Consider the following 19036-nt stretch of genomic DNA (forward strand, 5'->3'; position numbering starts at 1 on the left):
TCCCTACACCTGGGGGCCCTGAGCGAGCATGGTAGGGACTGGAGGAAGCCCTTACCCCAGGGTCAACCCAGGGGTCTCCTCCAGAAGGTATGGGGGCTCCGGCCACAGTGAGGCTGGGAAGTGAAACAAAGTGTCCTCAGAAGGAGGGAGCCCCGGCCAAGCTCACCACGCGAGGTGGGGCCTCAGGGGAGTGAGCTGTGGAGGGCAGAGCCCAGGGGAGGCGCAGGGCGGGCGCCAGGAGAGTCTGATGAAAGAGGTCTGGCGACCACATCCTCCCTCTGCTTCCAGGCAGCCCGCCTGGGTTCACCCCACTGAAGGCCATGCGGTTTCCTCTTTAGAGTGAGCTAGTCTGACAGCTCTCCTGCCTCAGTCTGTACCTCCAAGTCCCCAGAGCCCCGGCTCTGCACAATCCCTGCGTTCTGCAAATCCAAAAACTGGCCGCTAGCCACTTGTCTGGCTGCTGTCACTCTCACAGTCATTTATTAAGCACCTGCCACGTGCAGTCACTTTGCCAAGCATGAGGGACATTAAGAACGAACACGGGGACCAGGGTCTGAGTGGGAGCCAGTGAAGAGGCTAAGAAAGGACAGGAAGGGGGCTCCGCATGGCTCATTAGGTGAGCAGGAATGCAGGGCTCCCGGCACAGAGACCCCGAGCCTGGAGGGGAGTGGGGAGGCCTGGGTAGCTGGGGTCTCGGTGCAGGGACAGGGACATGGGGGCTCGCGGCACTACACCCTCGAGGCAGCGGAGCCCGGGCTGAGGAAAGGAGGCGGCACAGGGAGGATGAGAGAAACAGAGCTTCCATTACAGTAAGGACACACGCGTGTCAGGGAGTGGGTGTCTGGGCAGGAATTATTCTAAAGAGACACCAGGATAGGGTCTGAGGACCCCCAACCTGCACCCATTCCTGCAGTTGTCCTGTCTACCCTTGGGAGGCAGATCCCACCCACGTGCCAAAGGCTCCGGCCCAGTGTCCCCATCCTGCACCTGCACCTCCGATCCGGCTAACACCCACTCAGACGTTTCCCAGGCAGCTGGGTGCTTCCTTTCCTCATCTGCCCTCTTTCGCACAGCGTCTTGGGTGTTTGGGGGACAGGTCATCCTCCCGTTCGGCTGACGAGTAGTGAAGCTCCACGCACGGGGCCCTGGGGGCTGGCGCCTGACCCCAGGCCCTGAGGCCCAGAGCACGGAAGGGAGGCCCTGCTACGTGTGGGGTTTGTCCTCCGAGGACAGGAGTGACCTGGCCCACTCCACTCTGTCCTGAGCGACACCCGATGAGCCGGCAGGTGTCCGTGGGCTATGCATTGGTCCCACCATAGAGATGGCTGCTGGACGGTGCCTGTCCTTGGAACCAAGGGGAATGAAGGACAGGAGGTAGGTTCCAGGACGCAGGAGGAGGAGCTGGGAAGGCAACGAGGAAAGGTCTGGGCCAGGGTCGCGCCGACGGACGAGTGGTCCTCTCCCAGAACCAGCGGCCCAGGCCCCGCTGTGGATGCAGCCAGCAGCTGAGGAGAGTGTGGGTGAGAGGAGAGCCTCTACACTGCGTCAGACATACGGATGCTTCTGGAGACTGGATATCCCCTCAGAAAACAGCATGAGGCCAGGCCAGCTGAGAGGTTTAACCGCTTGTCCCCCAGCCCACTCAGCGAGCCCCAGGAAAGAGCCTGCCTGGGATGGGAGCGGGTGCCGCATCCCCAGAGCAAAGGTCACTCCGGAAAGGTCCTCCTTGGGCAGCTGTCACGACTGGACTGCACGCAGGGCCCCAGCAGCCTCCCCCCACGACCTCCAAACCACAGCTGCAGGGCTGGAGAAGGCTCCCTGTAATTCAGTCCTGTGAGGGCGTGATTTAAGACAGGGCAACACCAGGGGGATGACCGCCACCCCAAACTGCCGTTCGCCGACACAGGCCCCGCTCCCTCCCGGCCCAGGCCCCAACCTGCAAAGACCCCAGATCCACCCTGTGGCCTCAGATGCCTGCTCATCGCCCAGAGGAAGATGGTCTGAACTCTATCACCCACGCGCGATGCCCTCGAGGCCGCGTGAGGGTAAGCGTCAGCTCAATGCTTCAAAAGGGAGTGGGTACACAAACAGCAAATCAGCCTCGGGAGACACCTGGCCAGGGCCTCCTTCTTCGGTGCCTGCTGAGGTCCTGGGGTCTGTGGCTATTGCCAGGGCCCCTGGGGCAATGGTGCTGGGCCCGGCGCTGTGCCCGGGGAGGTGCGGGACAGGAGCGAGGGCCCTGCTCTGCCTCGGCCCCTGGAGGAGAGCCCAGCCCCCGGCTCAGGGGACCTGGGGGGGCAGGAGGCTGTGATCAGAGCAGAGCAACTGGGAGGGCGGTGGGCACACAGGAGCCCCTACGCCCTTGCTCTGAAGGACCGTCTCCAGGGTCCAGCAGTCGAGCCCCAAGGGCACTGACTGCCGGTTGGCTGAGAGTCTGAGCCACATGAGCCTCAGGAGGCCCTGCTGACTGGTTTCCAGCCCCGAGCCCACACTCTCGGCCTCTGGGATGATGCCCGAGTCCCTTCCAGAGCAGGGGTGCCAGTGCGCCGGGCTCGGCCTCCCGCAGGGGCACCATTACCTGCCTCAGGTTTCCTACAAAATTTTTTCTTAGCTTCTTAAACTGCATTTTAAAGAGAAGTACAAAAATGTTAGCTACATCACTTCACAGCTGCACCACCCCACCAGCACCTCCCAGATCAAGCCTCGAAGCCTCTCCACAGCTGGGGCCTCCCTCTCGCTTCTCTGCTCTGTCTCCCCAGGGCACCCCCTTCCATCAGCCGCGGGTGAGGGGGGAGTTCTGCTGCTCCTGAACTTCCTAAAAGGGAAAGTCTTCAGTGCACTCTCTTTTCCACCTTGTTTCTTTAAAAATGTGTCCGTGAGCTGCATCCATGCTTTTAAACGTCCGTCCTTTCACCTTCTCTGGCTCCCCTTGGGAAGTCCCAGCTCCGCGACTCGGCTGAGCTGACTCCGTTTTGGGGCGTTGTCACAGGCCCCTGGGACCTTTCTGTGAGTGGCTCCGTGAGAGTCTGCCTTGGAAGAGGTTCCACTGGCCAAAGATGCCGGGGGGGACAGACTCTCCACGTGTGGACAGCACTGTTGGGGTTGCACGCGTCAAGTTCTTGGGTCTGAAGCAGCAGATGCAGAGACCACCTCCCAGAGTTGGAGCAAATGCACAAGTGAGGCCGGAGGTGCTGTGGGCTGTGGTCCTTGCCGGGGGTGGGGGCAGAGAGCAGAGCGTGTGTGTGCACGTGTGTGCACGAATGTGCCCCTCGCAAGTGTACCAGAGAGGGGAGTGTGTGTGCGGACTTACTGTTGGGGAGGGTCTGAGAGTCACCCGGGGAGCTGCTGCTTCAGAGTACACATAAGAACCGCGGGTTCCGGACATGCAGGGGAAGGGGAGGAAAGGGCCGGAGATGAGGCTGGAAAGCAGGGGCTAATCAGCGCCACCCACCCCAGCCAGCGGCCTTCATCTGGCAGGTACCGGAATCCACTGGCCCACAGGGCTCAGCAGGGGCAAAGCTGGCCATGTCCCCTGCATCGTGTGTGGCCCGCCCTGGGCTGGGGCAGCACAGGCTCTGAGCGAGGACGCTGGGGGGAGGGAGTAGGGCCCAGCTGAGAGCCGTCAGCCTGGGATCGAACCGGCTCTGGGCCCCTGCGGAGTCGGGGGCGGCCCTGCACACAAGGGGTGCGAGAGGCCAGATGAGGACTCCTCAGGAGGGTTCGGGGCCCACGCCCCATGAGCACTGGCTGGAAGGACCCCTGGGGGTGATGCAGTGCACACAGGCGCAGCGTGGGGTTAGCCTGGGGACGTGCGCGTGCGGACGTGTGCTGACAAACAGCAAACACACACACAGCCCACAGCGACCAGGGGCTGAAAGATCAAAGGCTCTGAACGCTCCTCGCTTGGCCACCGCCCGTAACTTACTCACTGGAAACCCAGAGCATCTTGGTCACAGAAAAGAGGCAGGAAGCCAACCAGCCTCAAACGAGCCCGGGCATGCTCCACTCCAGGGCTGGAGCTGACGAGCCGCCCCAAACCCCAAGTCCAGGGAGCCTCACTGTTCCCTTCAGTGGTTGGCAGTGTCCCCGGGGAAGCTGCTTCCTGTGGTGAGCTCTTCTCCCCGGGGTTCTGGGGGCAAGCCCAGCAGAACCTGGAGGGTCTCGAAGAAATGGGGCCGGGCCCAGGTTTCCCGTGAGAAGTAGGGAGCCCTGCCTCATTGCCCACGTGGCAAGATGATGGGCTGGGACGGACCACTCCCAAGAGGCGGAGGCACTTCTCACAGCCTCAGGGTTGAATAAAACCCACAAGTTGTCCCCATCTGAACTCCGATTACTGTGGGGTAACCTTCTTCCCCTGAGGAGAGGTCATCTCTGGTCTGGTAAAGCAAACAACAAAGGGCAAGAGAGGGCGTGGGTCTGGGAGCCTGGCCTCACCTCCACGTGCAGGAGGGGTGAGTCTGGGAGCCTGGCCTCACCTCCACGTGCAGGAGGGGTGAGCCTGGGAGCCAGGCCTCACCTCCACGTGCAGGAGGGGTGAGCCTGGGAGCCTGGCCTCACCTCCATGTACAGGAGGGGTGAGCCTGAGAGCGGGGCCTCACCTCCCTGTGCAGGAGGGGTGGGTCTGGGAGCCTGGCCTCACCTCCACGTGCAGGAGGGGTGAGCCTGGGACCCTGGCCTCACCTCCACGTGCAGGAGGGGTGGGTCTGGGAGCCTGGCCTCACCTCCACGTGCAGGAGGGGTAGATCTGGGAGCCTGGCCTCACCTCCACGTGCAGGAGGGGTGAGCCTGGGAGCCTGGCCTCACCTCCCTGTGCAGGAGGGGTGAGCCTGGGAGCCTGGCCTCACCTCCACGTGCAGGAGGGGTGGGTCTGGGAGCCTGGCCTCACCTCCACGTGCAGGAGGGGTAGATCTGGGAGCCTGGCCTCACCTCCACGTGCAGGAGGGGTGAGCCTGGGAGCCTGGCCTCACCTCCCTGTGCAGGAGGGGTGAGTCTGGGAGCCTGGCCTCACCTCCCTGTGCAGGAGGGGTGAGCCTGGGAGCCTGGCCTCACCTCCACGTGCAGGAGGGTTGGGTCTGGGAGCCTGGCCTCACCTCCACGTGCAGGAGGGGTGAGCCTGGGAGCCTGGCCTCACCTCCACGTGTAGGAGGGGTGAGTCTGGGAGCCTGGGCCTCACCTCCATGTGCAGGAGGGGTGAGCCTGGGAGCCTGGCCTCACCTCCACGTGCAGGAGGGGTGAGTCTGAGAGCCTGGGCCTCACCTCCACGTGCAGGAGGGGTGAGCCTGGGAGCCTGGCCTCACCTCCACGTGCAGGAGGGGTGGGTCTGGGAGCCTGGCCTCACCTCCACGTGCAGGAGGGGTGAGCCTGGGAGCCTGGCCTCACCTCCACGTGCAGGAGGGGTGAGCCTGGGAGCCTGGCCTCACCTCCATGTGCAAGAGGGGTGAGCCTGGGAGCAGGGCCTCACCTCCACGTGCAGGAGGGGTGAGCCTGGGAGCCTGGCCTCACCTCCCTGTGCAGGAGGGGTGGGTCTGGGAGCCTGGCCTCACCTCCACGTGCAGGAGGGGTGAGCCTGGGAGCCTGGCCTCACCTCCACGTGCAGGAGGGGTGAGCCTGGGAGCCTGGCCTCACCTCCACGTGCAGGAGGGGTGAGCCTGGGAGCCTGGCCTCACCTCCACGTGCAGGAGGGGTGGGTCTGGGAGCCTGGCCTCACCTCCAGGTGCAGGAGGGGTGAGCCTGGGAGCCTGGCCTCACCTCCACGTACAGGAGGGGTGAGCCTGGGAGCGGGGCCTCACCTCCCTGTGCAGGAGGGGTGAGTGTGGGAGCTCGGCCTCACCTCCACATGCAGGAGGGGTGGGTCTGGGAGCCTGGCCTCACCTCCCTGTGCAGGAGGGGTGAGTGTGGGAGCACGGCCTCACCTCCACGTGCAGGAGGGGTGGGTCTGGGAGCCTGGCCTCACCTCCCTGTGCAGGAGGGGTGAGTGTGGGAGCACGGCCTCACCTCCACATGCAGGAGGGGTGGGTCTGGGAGCCTGGCCTCACCTCCCTGTGCAGGAGGGGTGAGTGTGGGAGCCTGGCCTCACCTCCCTGTGCAGGAGGGGTGAGTGTGGGAGCCTGGCCTCACCTCCCTGTGCAGGAGGGGTGAGTGTGGGAGCTCGGCCTCACCTCCACGTACAGCAGGGGGAAGATCCCGATCTTGTCTCCCAGCATTCCCTCCGCCCAGTTGTCGTCCACTCTTCTGATTACAGTCAGGACTTCATCCTGGAAACACCCCGTGTAGGCAAAGCACAGGGACACGCACAAAACGGATACAAAAACAGAACCAAGAGACCGGTTAGTGTCACTGCAGCTAAGGAAAAACTCTACGCGATGACTCATTCTGAGATCGGCGTGAAAACCGTCCCTCCCACGTCTTCACCCAGGATCTCTCTTCCTCTCCCATATTGATTTTAGCAGCAAAGAGCCTCCAGTGGAAGTGTGTGGCAATTTACAATCTAGTGAGCACTTTAAAATTCATGTTCCTAATATCTGCTTATAAATAAAATGGTTTTCAACAAATATAAATTCAACTAAGTATAAAACTTTCTATGTTCCTGCCTCCACCGAAGCACAAAAGATGACCCAATCCAACTCCATTTATTTAGAGTCGTGGAAGCTCTGAATAACCCTGTTAAATCCTTGTCGTGCCACGCAGTAGCAAGGACAGAGGCAGAAGGTGGGCAGACGCAGGAGGAAGGAGGGGCGTGAAGCAGGGACACAGGCGTGCGGTGGGGGAGGACTCGCCCGGTGCCCACGGAGGCGCCACGAGCCGCGGGGACAGATGACAAGGGCGGGGGACAGGACGAGGAGCGAGGGGACGACCAGGCAGCAGCAAGCGTTGGGGGGCCGCGCTGGTGCCACACAGGGTGCAGTGGGACTGTCCACAGGCCGTCTGCCCAACCGCCCTCCACATCCAAACCGCCTGCCTTTGTCCCCCGGGGCCTGCGTGGACACCGGAGGCCTGCCTGGCGCTCAGGAGCTGACAGCCAGAGCAGCCTTGTGGGCCCGGCTGGGTCTGAAAGCACCGCCTGCCTTACCAAGGGGCCTTCGACCCCTTCGTGTGAAGCAGCGATGTGGGGTGTGGGCCCCTGGGATCAGAGGGACGCTCCATCTGGAGCGTCCTGACGGACTTCCTGACATCACCGGAGAAGCTGCTTCCCCATGAACGGAGGGGCCGCACAGTTTGGGGAGTTTATCTGGGGCGAGGTGGGACGAGGTGATGGGTGCTGGACGTGCCTCCCAGAGGACATGGGGCGGGAAAGGCAAGACCAGGAGTCTGTACTGGCAGGTGCCCATGCTCCCTTGCAAACCTCCCCTCTCCTAGGGGTTTAGGGGACAGCGCAGCGGCAACCGCACCCCTCCTTCTCCAGGTCCTAACCCCAATTTCCCAGCTTAAACAAGTACCAAATAACAAGGGCTGTGTGACTTCAAAATATTTCTTTTCCCAACTGATACAGTCCAGAAAACACAACAGACACTGAGGGAATCTCAGGCTTTCCCACGTTTCGGGGTGGCTGGTTCTCCATGGCCGGGTGACACCAACAAGGGTTTCCTTGTAGTCAGTGCTCGGCCATCAAGGCGGTGGGCTTTCCTGATAAGCATTAGGGCCGAAGTGGCCGACTGGCTTGAGAAGGGATGAGCAGAGAGGGCACCTTGCTTATCTCACATAGAGTTCATGACCAGGAGAGCCCTGTACCCATAATAAACTCCACTCAGACTCAGCCGAAGGGTGGCCCCCAAGACCTCGCCAACGGTGCAAAGGAAAAGGTAACTGAAGGCTTCCTACAAGCCAGAGCTTTTGCAAGAGCAAAATAAAAGAAGACATTTAATTTTGTAAAATTATTAAAAAGAAAAAATACCAGATTAATTTTGGTAAAAAATAAAATACCATAATATCTACACAGTTATTTGAGACTGGTCTAGATATTAGAGCCATAGAAATAAAAGGAAAAAACTAGAAAGTATAAATATTGGGAAGAAAAATCATATGATTTTCTACCTAGAAAAACAGAGTACTAGTTAAAAATTAGAATAAGTAAGAATTTGAGAAAGGCTGACAATTTTTAAATAAATAAATACATGAAAATCATTGGGTTTCCCATCTACCAGCAATAACCAGTTAGAAAATGTGATTAAAATTGGCTAATCATTAAAAAAACAAAGTTAATTCTCTAATTCACTGTATACGCCGAAATTAATTCCCTAAGTATTAAAGATTTAAATGTTAGAAAAAAACCCTGAATAACCTAGAAGAAAATGTGAATAGATGTTTAATCTTGAGGTGGGGAATGGTCTTAAGAAGTAAATAACAAAGATTTGGTTACAGAAAAATGCAATTCTCTACGTTAAGAACAGCAAGAAAACAAAAAAGGAAATAATCTAGAAAAATACCTGCAGGACAAACTGGAGACTAAGACCTAATATCCTTGCTACGTAAGGACGTAAGAGACACAGCAGTAAAGAGAGACACATACTTTAAAAGAAAAACAGGCCAGGGGCAAAAATCAGGCAACTCACAAAAAAGGAAGAAAAGCAAACTGCTGTTAAATACATTTAAAAACGTGACACCTGACTAATATTCAAAAAAAGTACAATTTTAGACAGGAAAATTCCTTCTCCCTTCGTTGGTCTTTGGTGTCTCATCAGATTAGCAGGGATGACCACAAGCCCGCTCAGCGTGTTCAGCACGATGGCTACAAGCACTTTATCATTTCTGGTGGGGATATACATTTATGGCGGTGGTGTGGCAAGTCCTATCAAACACAAGAAGCTGCATATCCACTAATCTGACAAAAACACTTCTAGAGACTCTTTCGAGAAGATCACAGACATGTAAGATTCAGCTCCGAGTATGTTCATTACAGCGTTCCTTCAACAGAGAAAAACTAGAGACAACTGCACAGCCAGAGAGGGTTGGTTAGATAAAGTATGGTACATCGACCAGTACCGTAACCAACTGCAGCCCACTCCAGCCAGCCTGTCCTCCCTAAGGAGGAGGGCAAAGTGGAGATGCACAGGTAGAGCTCACAGCCTGTAGGTACAACTCCTTACACGACGGGGCTCTAATAACAGGATGAGAGGCTACAGAACATTTCCCCTCCACGTCACTAAAGGCCTATTTACAGCAGTACCTTTTACCTGGTACATTTTATGTCCAAATATCAAAAAGGAAAAAAAAATTACTAGATATCCTAAAAGGCAAAAACCAGTCTGAAGAGACAGAGCAAGCATCAGAACCAGACTCAGATACGGCAGGAGTGTCGGATCATCGAGCAGGGAATTTAAAACAACTATGCTAAGAGCTCTAACACACTTAAGCAGACAGCATGCAAGAACAGGTAGGCAATGCAAGCTGAGAGATGGTAAGTCCAAGAAAGGACCAAGGAGAAATGCTGGAGATCAAAACACTGTACCAGAAATCAAGAATTCCTTTTATAAGCTTATTAGTAGATTTAACAGCTGAAGAAAGAATCTCCGAGTTTAAGGATGTCTCAACAGAAACTTCCAAAACCGCAAAGCAAAGAGAACAAAGACTGAAAAAGAAAATAAACAAAAACCCAAAACGGAACAGAATATCCAAAACCTGCAGGATAACTACAAGAGGTGTAATATACACATAACAGGAATATAGAAAGGAGAAGAAAGAAAAAAAGGAACAAAAGAAATATTTGACACAATAATGACTGAGAATTCTCTACCCTGAAAAATAATTCTTCAATAGTGAGAAAGAAATAAAGACTTTCTGAGACAAACAAAAATTGAGGGAATTTGTTGCCAGGAGACCTGCCTTGCAAGAAATGTTAAAAGAAGTTCTTTAGAGAGAAGAAAAGTTACATAGGTCAAAACCTTGATTCTACATAAACAAAGAAGGTTGGAGAAGGAATAAGTAAAGGAAAAATTTAAAAAACAGTTTGTTCAAAATAATAATAGCAACAATGTATCTAATTACATATGCTTATGTACATACCATATATATGTATATCATATATATAAATATATACACTTATATATGTTCATATATAAGTTAAATGAATAACAGCAACGACAAAAAGGACAGGAGGAAGGAATTAGGATTATTTTGTGATTATAAGGTAACTGCACTACCTGTGAAACAGTAGTTTTATCTGAATGTGGACCTGGATTAGTTGTAAATGCATATTGCAATCTCTAGGGCAACCACACAAAAAAATTTTTTAAGGTACAACCGATATGCTAAGACAGGAGAGAAAACGAAATCATTTAAATTGCTTAGTTAAAACTGCAAAAGGCAAAAAAAGGATGGAAACCAAAAACAGGAACAAAAATCAAAGAAAACAAATGTGGTAAATATTAATTCAACAATATCGATAATCACTTTGAATAGCAATAGTCTAAACGTACAAATTGAAAGACAGAGATGGTCAGGGTGGATCAAAAAAACAAGACCCTACTGTATGTTATGTACCGGAAACCCATTTTAAATATAAAGATATATATATAAGGAAAGATATACCACGCTAACACTAATCAAAAGAAAGCAGGAGTAGCTATACTAATTTCAGGAAAAGCAAACTTCAAAGCAAGGAAAGTTATCAGGGATAAAAAGGGGCATTACATAATGATAAAGGTGTCAATTCTCCAGGAAGATAACAATCCTTAACATGCATGCACCTAACAACAGAGTGTCAAAACACGAGAAGCAAAAACCGATAGCGCTACAAGGAGAAACAGGTGAATCCACTGTTACAGACTGGAGACTTCAATGCCCCACTATCAGAAATGAATGACCCAGCAGGCAGAAAATCAGTAAGGACCAAGCTGAACTCAACACCACCATCAATCAACTGGATATAACTGACATCTATAGACTACTTCATCCAGCAATGGCAAAATACACATTTTCTTTGAGGTCACATGAAACATTCACCAAGATAGACCACATTTCGGGCCATAAAACACACCTTAACAATGCTAAAAGAACAGAAACCATACAATGTCTGCTCTCAGACCACAACGGAATTAAACTAGAAATCAATATCAGAAAGATAATTGGAAAATTCCAAAATACTTGGAATTAACACAATTCTAATAACATTTGGTTCAAAGAAGAAACATCAACAGAAATCTTAAAATGTTTTCAAACAAATGAAAATAAAAATACAATTTGTCAAAATTTATGGGCTGCAGTGAAAGCAGTACTTAAAGGTAAATTTATAACACTGAATGCATATATCAGGAAAGAAGAAAGATCTAAAATCAATAAAGCAAGCTTCCACCACAGGAAACTAAAAGAGAAGAGCAAGTTAAATCCAAAGTAAGTGGAAGAAAAGAAGAAATAAAAATTAGAGCAGAAATCAATGAAGTTGAAAACATGAAATCAACAGAAAATAATCAACAAAGAGCTGCTTATTTCAAAAGATCAATAAACTCAATTAGCTTCTAACCAGGATAACCAAGAAAAAAAGAGACACGACACAAATTACTAATATTAGTAATGAAAGAGGGGACATTACCACAGATCTCATGGGCATTAAAAGGATAATAAAGAAATATTATGAACAATTCTATGCCCACAAATTTAATAAACAAAATGGACCAATTTCTTTAAAGACGCAATCTGCCAAAACTCTCACAAGAAACAATCTGAGTAGTCCTGTATCTGTTAAAGAAATTGAATCAATAATTAATAAACTTCCAAAACAGAAAGCACCAGACCCAGATGGGTTCTGAATTCTACCAACATTTAAGGAAGAAATTACGCCAAATTCTCTAACAATTTCTTTCAGAAGACAGAAGCCGGAGGGCTACTTTCTATCTCATTCTGTGAGGCCAGAATTATACTAATACAAACTAGACAAAGACACAGTAGGCAAAGAAAACTAAAATGTCTCCCACGAACATAGCTGCAAAAATCCTCAATAAAATATTAGCAAGTTGAATCCAACAAAGTATAAAAAGAACTATATAGCATGACCAACTAGGATTTATCCCAGATATGCAAGGCTGGTTTAACATTCAAAAATCAATTACTGTAATCCATCACCATCAACAGGCTAAAGAAGAAAAATCACATCCTCACATTAATAGATGCAGAGAAAGCATCTGACAAAATCAAACAATTCATGATTTTAAAAAAAAACCTCTCAGTAAGCTAGAAACAGAGTGACGCTTCCTCCACTTGAAAAGAACGTTCACAAAACCCTTCAGCTAAACATCATACTTAATGGTGAGAAACGTGAAGCTTTTCCTAAGATCAGGAACAAGCAAGGATGTCCCCTCTAACCACAGCCTTTCAATGTCATAGTCAAAGTCCTAGCAAACGCAATTAGAACAACAAAGGAAAACAAAAGGTATACAGATTGGGAAGAAAGAAACAGAACTGTCTTTGTTTGCAGATTACATGATTGTCTATGTAGAAAATCTGAAAGAATCAACAAAAAACTACAACCAATGAGCAATTATAGCAAGGCTTCAGAATATAAGATTAATACATCAAAGTTAAATATTTTTCTACGTACTAGCAATGAACAAGTGGAATTTGACATTAAAAAATATAATATTGTTTACATTAGCATGTAAAAAAAATGAAACACTTAGGTATACATCTAACAAAATAAGTACAAGAGCTACATGAGGAATATTACAAAACTCTGGTGAAGAACATCAAAGACGAACCCAGTGGAGAGATGTCTTACGTACATGGGTAGCGAGACCCGATACTGTCACGATGTTCCTCTCAACTTCTGGATTCAATGCAATCCCGATAAAAATCTCAGCAAGCTTTTTTGTGGATGTTGACAAACTGATTCTAAACTTTATATGGAGACGCAAAAGACCCAGAATAGCCAACTCAACACTGACAGAAAAGAATAGAGACTGACGCTATCCGACTTCAAGGCTTACTATAAAGCTACAGTACTGAGGACAGTGTGGGATTGGTGATAGGATATAAAAACAGATCAATGGAACATAATAGAGAGCCCAGAAATAGACCCACATAAACGTAGTCAACTGATCTCTGACGAAGGAGGAAAAGCACGACAATGGAGCAAAGACAGTCTCGTCAACAAATGGTGCCAGAACAACTGGACACCCACCTGTAAAAAGAAATGAATCTAGACACACCTTACACCCTTCACAAAAGTTACGTCAACAGGAATCACAGATCTAAATGTAAAATGCAAAACTATACAACTCTTAGAAGATAGCACAGGAGAAAATCTAGATGACCTTGGGTTTGGTGATGACTTTTGGATACAACATCAAAGACTGGTCCATGAAAGAAAGAATTGATAAGCTGGACTTCATTAAAATTAAAAATTTCTGCTCTGTGGAAGATGCTGTCAAGAGAATAAAAGGACAAGCCACAGACTCGTGAAAATATCTGCAAAAGACACATCTGATAAAGGACTATTATTCAAAATATACAAAGACCTCGTAAAACTCAACAATAAGAAAACAAAGAATTCGATTTAAAAATGGGCCAAATACCTTAACATACACCTCACTAAAGAAGACATACGGATGGCAATAAGCACATGAAACGATGCTCCACATCGTATGTCATCAGGGAGATGCAAATTAAAACAACAGTGAGATAACACTACATTCTATTAGGACGGTCAAAACACAGAACAATGACAACACCAAACGCTGGTGAGGATGTGAAGCAACAGGAACCCTCATCACCGCTGGTGGGAATGCAGAATAGCGCAGCCACTCTGGAAGACAGTTCGGTGGTTTCTTACAAAACTAAACACACTCTTACCATACAATCCAGCAATCACACTCCTTGGCATTTACCCGATGGAGTTAAAAACTTACATCCACACAAAAAACCTGCACACGGATGTTCATAGCAACTAAATTTGGAAGCAACGAGATGTCCTTTAGTAGGTTAACGGGTAGATAAACTGTGGTCTATCCAGACAATGGAATATTATTCGGTGCTAAAAAGAAATGAGCTATCAAGCCATGAAAAGCCAGGGAGGAACCTTAAATGCATATGACTAAGTGAAAGAAGCCAGCCTGAAAAGGCTATATAGATTGTGCGATTCCAACTATATGACATTCTGGAAAAGGCAAAACTGTGGAGACAGTAAAAGGAACAGTGGCTGCCAGGAGTTGGGGGGAGGGAGGGTGGAACAGGTGGAGCACAAAGGATTTTAGGGCGGTGAAACTGCTCTGTATACTACACACGTGCATACGTGTCATTACACATTTGCCCAAACCCACAGGATACGTAACCCCAAGGGTGAACAGTAATGTACACTATGTGCTTTGGGGAATGCAAAGTGTCAATGTGGGTTCATCAGTTGTAACAAATGTCCCATCTGGGGGGCAGGTGTGGATAACAGGGCGGCTGTGCATGTGCGGGGGGGCACGAGTATCGGGAAACCTTGTACCTTCTGCTCAATTCAGGCATGAACCCCAAACTGCTCTACAAACGAAGTCTATTTAAAAAATAGCAAAAGTACCTCAGACTGATGAACGTGAACAGACCATAGCACTCACAATATAGGTGCGGTTCACACACGTAACGTCGAGAGGAAACAAAGTTGGACACGTGAGTAGGTTCTGCACCATCTGTTTATTGCAAGTTCAAGACAGACATGCTCATCTACGGTGTTAGAAGACACGGAGGGAAGCTGGGGTGCTGGCACCCCACCATTTCCCTACTGGGTAGTGATTATAGGACATATTCTTTCCAACCACCAAGCTGCATAATTTTGATTAATACACTTGTCGGTCCATTACACTATACTTAGATAAAAAGCTTGTTTTAAGGTCACAGTATTTCCGGTGTGGACAAGCCACGGCACGCCCTGAATCCTGCCTGTGGCCCTGATGCACCTCTAAAGGGACGTCACATCCTGAGGAAGCCGACACGAGGTGAAGAGTGTGAAGCCCAGCACACCAGAGAAGTGGGCACCAAGCATGCGGCTGAGGAGGCCAGGAGGGGCCGCGCCGTCACCACTGCACTGAGGATCCCAGCTCCCTGCGGGCCACCCAGGAGGTTCCGGTGACGGAGAAGCAGACACAGCTCCAAGTAAGGGACAGCTGCCCCCAAAGGAGCCCCGCCTCTTAGGCCGGGGAGCTTGTCGTCACCCGAGGGCCACGAGGGGCCGAGCTGGACCTCCCCCTGCTCAGCAGCATCCCCCGGGCATCGCCTAGGTGTCCGGCACCAGGAGGAAAGCACCCCTCGCCACGGGAAGCTCAGCACCCACTCGCAGGCAAGTGCAGCACGTGGCTCCCGAACCCAGTCACGTCAAACTGCTCCGGCGAGGCCGCGACATGAGCAGACGCAAATCCGGGCCAGGACCCGAGGACGCAGCAGGACCGGACGCTCCTCTCCAGCTCACGCAGCTTGGGGGAGGCCGGGCTGTGCAGCGGGCAGCCACACCCAGAACACCAGCAAGTGACTAACTTCCCGAGGTCGCGGAGGAGGGGTTCCCGCCCTCTGCTCTGCCGCTAACCCAGCTCTCACCAGGGACACAAGCTCGGGCGGGGTGGGGGGGGGAGCGCTGAGCGCCGGGCAGCACCGCAGAGCCGCCAGCACCAAATGCCGCGGCCCTGCAGTCAACGCCTTCTCCCGCCGTCCACGCGTGACCGGGAGAGCGATGCCTGGATCCCCGTCAGGCCTCGGACGTGCAGTCCTATTTCACAACCCCGGGGCCGGTGCTTTCACAAGGACAAGGACAGGGGAGGCACCTGCTCTGTGGCCTCTTGGGAATGCGGAGAAACACGCCCGCCCCAAACCCTAACTGCATGCGACAGGGCGGGCCCGAGCCGCACGGACGGACGAGCGGGGAGCTCTGCGCACCCTTCCAGGCCGGGCCACGGAGTTGGCGTTGCAGGATCTGCCGCCGTACCGTGCCGTCTCTGCCTCGTGCTCAACTCTCCTGTTTCAGGAGGGAAGCAGCCAGAGACGTGGAGCGTGACGGGGCCTGGCTGAGGGCCAGCGAGGCTGTGGACGGACAGTGGGCAGGCTGGCCTGTGCCCTGGGTCCCCAGCGCTGCCCGGCACGGAGGAGCAAAGGGCCTCTTCCGGACACCACAACGCTCCGAGGGATGGCAGCGGGGCAGACAAGGTCTGGGCCAATCTGGCAGCATTAAGGATTTTCTGGACAAAAGCTGCTCCCACGACATCATTTCACTTTCAGACGCACGACAACTTCACCTACAGTCTCCTCTGCAAGCGCTCCTCTCGCAGGTGGGGGCCTTCCCTGTGCCGCCTCCCCATCCCCCCATTTCCAAGCTCTGAGGGACACCAAAGGCCAGGGCCCAGCAGCAGAGCCCCCTTGGAAGGGGGTGGCCTTGGGGTGGTCCTGTGCGACCCTGAACACAGCGTGGTTATGGGAGGAGTGGACCGCCTTCCCTCCCAGGCTCAGTGGGCAACGCACTTGCAAAGGAGTCGGGCACCACCTAAAGGGGCCTTAACTGCATTTCTGATTAACTCACCTAACTCCCTGGTGTTCGTATGTGATTCCTACCAGGGGGAAAGCCGAGCTGCAAACAGATGGGGCTGTTAGGAAGCCGAGGCCTGAGGCTTTCCCTCCCTGACCTGCCAGGGGGCTGGAGTCTCTTTCCCCCCAGAAGTCCGCAGAGCGTGGCTGGCGGAGTGCACGGTCCTCAACACCACGTCAAAGGTGCATCTCACACTCCGAAGGCCCGGCCCGAAGTACCTGGAGAGTTCCCGCAGCAGCTCCGAGTGAAGCAGCCTCTGGGGCCTGACAGTTTCCTAAACGCGCCGTGGGGCAGATCACACGCACGGGACCTGGACACGGGCCGGCTGCCCGCCCTCCCGGGGGCCTCCCTGTACCTCCGCTCCTCTTACTGCAACCAAGTGGTTTCCAAGAGGCACCGAGGGGCAGACACCAGGATGGCCCTTCTGAAGCGTGGCCACGCGGCCTGTCCGCTCAGCGCGGACGCCCGCTCAGCCGGGCCACGGCCGCAGCCACCTCGCGCTGCCCCATCCCTGACAGTCCCTCACTGTCAGCCGCAGACAGAGTGCCGGTCACTCTGGTCCCAGAGAAAAGGGAAAATCCCAAAGGAAAGAGCTCACAAACTCCCTGCACCTTCTGCTACAGACACAGCACAAGACCCCCCCCCCCTCCCCAATGGCTCCAGGGTCCCAGGGGAGGCTCTGAAGGGACCGGCTGCTGGGCTGTGCCCTCTTTCCTGGCTTGTGCACCACAGCTTAGCTCCAGACGCTGCTGGGGGCTGGGAGGGCACCTCCAACCCCGCCTGACACCCAGAGAAGGGACAGTCTTCAGAGCCCAACCTGCTCTGAGCCTCTGGGGGGTTGGTCCCCTTAGGAAAGCCGCCTCCATGGAGGAGCCCGCAGGCTGCTGCCCAGCTGTAGGGCGGGTCCCGGAGCTGCCCAGCCCTAGCAGAATGCAGCACTGCCTGCTCCCTCAGGCTCACCCGCTTTGGTCACTAGGTCCCCGAGCCTTCCAGCCCGGAGAGCATCCCAACTGCCCCTCGGGACAGAGGACATGCAGTGGGTCTGGGCTGCCCACGATGGGCACGGCGGCCTTGAAAGAAGGGCTCAGGGGTTCCACACCGCTGGGCAACCCTCTCCAAGATGCAGCCACTGGGACAATACAGGTACAGGCGCCCGTCCGCAGAGTCTCAGCTCCAGGCAGCGGGGGTTTGTGCAGGAGGCCCATCTCCCCCGCCATGAGCGTCCCAGGCCAACACAAAAAGTGACGCGCGTCTGACAGAGCAGGAAGCCAGCGAGGGTGGAAGCCAGAAATGGTTGAGTGCCTAATTTGAGGTTGGTTCCCTAAATGCCTTTGTTCATTGAATCCTATCAACTCCATTTTATCATCAAAAAAGAGACTCAGAGGTGAAGTTGATGTCCCCAAATCACCGTGTAAGAGTGAAAGTGTCACAATCTGAACCCGTGTCACTCTAGAGTCCAAACCTCAAATATATTTGATTTCTAACCACCTACGTCTGTCCTCCAATCAGAGGAACATAGTTTGGGATTAATGCTAGGTTCATTCACGAAGGAGAGAATCCCCACGTCAGGGACGGACGATTAAACACTCAGAGGTGTTAAGAGGATCACGTGGAAGGGTCTTGTGGTGACACCAGCAGGAGGGAAGTCTGCCCAAGTCAGGACAGCTGGTGGTGTTTTAAAAGGCCTTTGCCAACTCAAAGCACCTCTCCGGCCGTGCAGGGCTGGGCGGGTGGGAGGGTGTGAGACGAGGACGAGCCGGGGGCTGTCGCGTGCCCACGGGGCCTGTGTCCTCTCCGAGGAGCCGGCGTAGTGATGGCGGGTCTCCAGTCTCTGCTGCAGGGCAGGCGCAGATGGCTCTGAGATGAGACACACATGGGCTCCTAAGGCCACAGAGCTGAGGCCACACAGGGGATCCCAAGTGCAAGGTCCCTGCACCCCGCAGCCCCTGACCGCAGCCCCTCCCCGTCACGTGGAAGGCACTGCGCACGCGGGCCTCGGGGGACAGCTGGGAGCCACCGGCTGACAGAGCAGGGACACTGCACTGTCTCCTTTGTCTTTTTATCCGCACATGCCCAGGTTTTTGGAGTGGGACTGCTAAGAAGTTATAAATTGTGCTTTTTATAGCTGCTTTACAAGAAGTAATTATTCATTCTCTTCTTCAGTTAAACGAAGACTTTGGTTTTAGAATGACTTGAATTAGTGCAATTTTAACAGGACTGCTCAAAAGCTGACAGCGAGGTAAAGATCTTGCTTTGATGCACATGCTTCAAGCCTTTTTAAACCTCATCAATCCCATCACAGTGAAGTTTTTTAAAGGTAAGTTAGCACCATCCATGGACTTTAGACACCGCTGCTTCCCTTGCTGAGTCCAGAAGGGAACATATCCAAACAACAAAACATTCCCGGGAGGCAAAACCACGCTGGCCCGGACCACGTGGTCACTTCAGGTGACGAAACGGAAGCTGTGAGAACCAGCATTCCAGGCAGGTGGAGGGAATCCCTCAGCTGCCGTGTGGGGATGCGGAGGCTGGAGGCGTCTCGAGGGGAGAGATGAGAAA

At 52.7% G+C, this 19036-nt stretch overlaps 1 protein-coding gene across 1 annotated transcript in view; it reads right to left on the minus strand.

The window, feature by feature from the left end:
- Nucleotides 1–19036, minus strand: part of SH3RF3 (SH3 domain containing ring finger 3) — a 201904-nt gene that overhangs the window by 82157 nt on the left and 100711 nt on the right. The window contains exon 4 of the mRNA XM_065891475.1: nt 6159–6254. Coding sequence (XP_065747547.1) covers nt 6159–6254 — 96 coding nt within the window. The remainder of the gene's footprint in view (nt 1–6158; nt 6255–19036) is intronic.

The sequence above is a fragment of the Phocoena phocoena genome, chromosome 14, assembly GCF_963924675.1.
Source record: "Phocoena phocoena chromosome 14, mPhoPho1.1, whole genome shotgun sequence".
Lineage (NCBI taxonomy): Eukaryota > Metazoa > Chordata > Mammalia > Artiodactyla > Phocoenidae > Phocoena > Phocoena phocoena.